The sequence below is a fragment of the Octopus bimaculoides genome, chromosome 19 (assembly GCF_001194135.2).
Source record: "Octopus bimaculoides isolate UCB-OBI-ISO-001 chromosome 19, ASM119413v2, whole genome shotgun sequence".
NCBI lineage: Eukaryota > Metazoa > Mollusca > Cephalopoda > Octopoda > Octopodidae > Octopus > Octopus bimaculoides.
Window position 1 is genome coordinate 25,996,655 of NC_068999.1, and position 4,229 is coordinate 26,000,883.

Consider the following 4,229-nt stretch of genomic DNA (forward strand, 5'->3'; position numbering starts at 1 on the left):
ATATATATATATATATAAAACATTTATTTACCTCTCACCAGATGGAGTACTTTTTTTTGTGGAATTTTCTATCATGGAACAGTACATTATACACACACACGCACGCATGCACACATGCATGCACACACACACACACAGATAGATAGATAGATAGATAGATAGATAGATAGATAGATAGATTTATAAACTGTGTTTGATGACATATACCACAGACTTTTCCCCAGAAATGTATCACAAAAAGATCACCCTGGGTGCTATATGCAAAGTTGGGTCTATATTGCATGCTTTAATGTACTGAAAAATTTTTTATACATAAGCACTGTTAAAATTGGTCTGCATCTAATAAGGTTATGCATCTTTTATGGCATGATATGCAGTATATTTATAGGCACAGGCATGGCTCTATGGCTATGAATTCTGCTTCCCAACAACATGGTTTTTGGTTTAACCCCACAGCTTGGTACCAAAGCTTTGTGATTGGATTTGGTAGACAAAAACTGAAAGAAACTCGTTGTATATGTATACATATGTATGTACACATGTATGTGTGTGTGTATGTTTGTATTTCTTTGTCTTCACATGCCGTAATAGCTGTAAATGAGTTTCACTTTCATATAAGCAGTGTCATTCATTTCCAATATTTTGTGAGAACGTCTGGCCATGGGGAAATATTACCTGACTTGGGAACAGCTGCAGGTGGCATCAGGAAGGCATTCAGCCATGTAAAATCTACCTCAATAAGCTTTGTTCCATGCAAGCATAGCAAAGTAGATGTTAAAAAAACGAAAATGGTGAAATGTAAGCTATAATTCAGTTTTATTTCAAGATTTCTTGCCAATAGAGAAAGAGCTGGTTTCTAACCTAGAACCAGGGCTCTTTCACAGGGTATTTGTGTGTATGTGTGCAGTGTTTGGAATCAGTACATGTGCAGATTCGTATGTTTTATTTTATGTATGTATTCTTATGCATATAATTGCATGTCTAGATATATATATACACATATATATGACAGAATTGAGTATCTTGTAGTATTTAGTTATGTCCCTTTATATTCTGAGTGCAAATTCAATAAGGGCTGTCTCTCATCTTTCTGAGGTCATTAAAATATGTACCAGTCAGATATTGGGGATAGGTAAAAACATTAATGCCTCTCCTCTAAAATCTATTGCCTTGTACTATATACATATATATTTATGTGTTATGTTTATATGTATATACATATATATATGCATATATATACATACATACATATACATACATACATACATATATATATATATATATATATATATATATATACATATATACACATACACACACACATGCATGTAGGCACACACACACACGACAAGCTTCTTTCAGTTTCTGTCTACCAAATCTACTCACAAGGCTTTGGTCGGCCCGAGGCTACAGTAGAAGACATTTGCTTCTTACCACACAGCCACAACTGCACTTATATATATATATACATACATACATATATATATATATATATATATATATATACATATATATATATATATTTCCTTTTGTTGATTTGATTTAATCTGATTTATTAATTCATTTTACCATATCAATTAAACTTGTATGTAACCAAGCTAATCAGTTGTAATGATACTGAGGCAATTAATTTACTTTATTTATCTGGGTTTTCATAAGCTTCCAGTTAATAAACATCAAAACAATTTATAATTCACAGTTTACTCTAATATTTATCCTTGCTAAATGTATTGATTTTTAGCGTGCGCGCGTACACACACACACACACACACACAGAGCCATTAATGCTGGGGAAGGTGGGGAGGTCCACAAAGAGTTTAATTACAGAATATTACTGGTTATATTCTGTAATTAAACACCAGATGACTTCAACCTGATTTAAATTTAGAATATGAAAAGATGGCATTAAATTCCACAAGGCACTTCATTTACAGCTCTCCCTTTTGTTAAATATAGTGAAATATTTTTTATGATATTTGATATATTTGTTACATAATTAAAAACTGCCAAATAAATTTACAGATGACAAAGAATACAGTTTCCTATTAATAGGAAATATATTCCCTTCTGCTATTATATCGTATATATAAATGTATGTATATATAACTAATTAAAATAAGAAACAATATTATATTTATTATATCATGTCTAGAAATAAAGGAAAATTAAATTCCAATTCCTAGTTATTTAATCTATCAATGTAACTACTTGTATGTATGTATGTATGTATGTATTATGTATGTATGTGTCTGTGTGTATTATATATATGTATGCACACATATGTGCAGGTGTGTATATATACACACATATATGTATACGCACATGCACACTTGCACATTATTTGTGTGCATACATGCACACACACACATATATATGTAATACACATACACACATACATATGTAATTATCTAGGTATGTTTATAAAATGTATACATGTACATATCTATATACATATGTGTACATCGAAACAGATGTATAGGCACATATACTCATTTGTTGCTTGTGTGTGTGTGTGTAGGTGTGTGTGAGAAACAGACAGACACAGAGACTTATCTGTAATTGAAATAGTATTGTATATATGCAAACTCATTAGATAGACAGATCGATAGATAGATAGATTGATAGATAGCTTTAAGTGTGTGTGTGTGTGTATATATATATATATATATACACATATTAGTGTATACATATATACATATGTACATACATGTATGCACACACACACACACACACACATATGCACATAGATACATGCGTACGTACGGTTGTATGTATGTATTTAAGTATCTATCTACCTAATTATGTATTGGTGACAAAATCTTTTTCACTCACCTTGTGGATCATATTTCAAACTTGGCATCTTTAAATATTTTCAGAAAAGTCTATCACTCGTTCCAAATTCTGTCTGCTACTGTTTCCAGTGTAATTTGGAATCACAAGACAAACTGTTGGAGCCTTTTTCTTCCTTTTTTTTTTTTTTCTTTAATGATGTGGCTTCTTATCAATGATGAAAATATTACTTTCCTTTCTGCCTTTTCTATTGATGTTATTGTTGTCGTTATTACAAATTTTCCCTTTTCTTTTTACAATTTTCATATATAACACTTGATATTTTTGTACTGTTTTTGTCTCTGTTCTTAATAGACCTCCTGTTTTTGCTGAAATATTTATATAAACGTGTATATACCCATAAAGCTAAAAGAAAAATAAATGGTTTCAATTTAGTGGTAAAGCACTCGTGTTGATTTTGAATTGCCTGCAAGTGTTACTGGTTTGTTTGTTTGTTTTTACTTTTGTTTTCGCTTTTTTTCTCTTGTTTTTTTTTTCCAAGATCATGTGAATGTATGCTGTTTTCTCGCTCAATGGAAAGGCAAGAGAGGGGGATCACAACAACAGTAGAATGATAAATAGATACATCTAGAGAAAAGAGTGAGGGAGAGGAGAGAGATAGAGAGCGGAGGTGGAGGGAGAGAGAGAGAGAATAAAGACGCCGAGCGTGGAGAGGAGGCAGAGAGAAACTAACAATTAGGAAGGAGTAAAAGGAAAAGGTGGTGAACAGAAAGGCTACAGAGTAAAAGAATTGAAGAAAAAGAGACAGTGAATGAGTATTATTACAATAAAATCGAGTAAGAGAGGGAGAAGAGAGAGAAACTGCAGCTACCTCGATGGTGATATGAACTTCGTTATGTTAAGCAAACGGCAGGGCATAAAGGCCGAAGGTGGGTTGAGTGCTGAGCAAGTGGTTGACGTATATGCATTAAATGGGCGATGTATGTTTATGAAAGCACCAACAGAAAGTCCTTAATCTGCGAGTGTGTGTTTTCTTACTGTTTGTTATTGTGCGATTGTAGTTGTCATTTGGAACCGTGAACGACGATATCTCACTAGAGCCACTGCTAAAACAGCACCTATATTCCGATTGTTGCTTCTGTTGTGGGTATCGATGTTTATCCTGATACATTCTTATCGTCACATTATTGCCACTCTAAACCGATACAGCTGCAACATTCCTCAAGACAAATATGTTTAAATTATATAATCAAGCTATTGCCATTTAGTTTTATTCGTCTTGTCTTTAAATAATACATCGTCATTGCTATTCTTAATTGTTTATACCTAGTAAGCAAGTTTTCGTTGGCAGATTCATATTTTAAATCTCTGCAACACCATATTCTAGTTCTCTTCACTCGACATTTCCACCCCCCCCTCTCTCTCTCTCTCTCTCTCTC

General features: G+C 32.8%; 1 protein-coding gene and 1 long non-coding RNA gene across 6 annotated transcripts in view; one reads left to right on the plus strand and one right to left on the minus strand.

Annotated features, from left to right (window-relative positions):
- LOC106883271 (allograft inflammatory factor 1) overlaps nt 1-4,182 on the minus strand; it is a 125,419-nt gene extending 121,237 nt beyond the window's left edge. For 2 of the 5 annotated variants that reach the window (XM_014934217.2, XM_014934218.2), the window contains exon 1: nt 2,833-4,181. In XM_014934217.2, the coding sequence (XP_014789703.1) occupies nt 2,833-2,860 (28 nt within the window). In that variant the 5' untranslated portion in view covers nt 2,861-4,181. Of the gene's footprint in view, nt 1-2,832 lie in introns of all 5 variants that reach the window. The other 3 variants (XM_014934216.2, XM_014934220.2, XM_052974694.1) reach the window with 3 other exon arrangements.
- The window catches only part of LOC128250038 (uncharacterized), a 62,177-nt gene continuing 58,472 nt past the window's right edge, over nt 525-4,229 (plus strand). The window contains exon 1 of the long non-coding RNA XR_008266159.1: nt 525-798. This is a non-coding gene — a long non-coding RNA (uncharacterized LOC128250038). The remainder of the gene's footprint in view (nt 799-4,229) is intronic.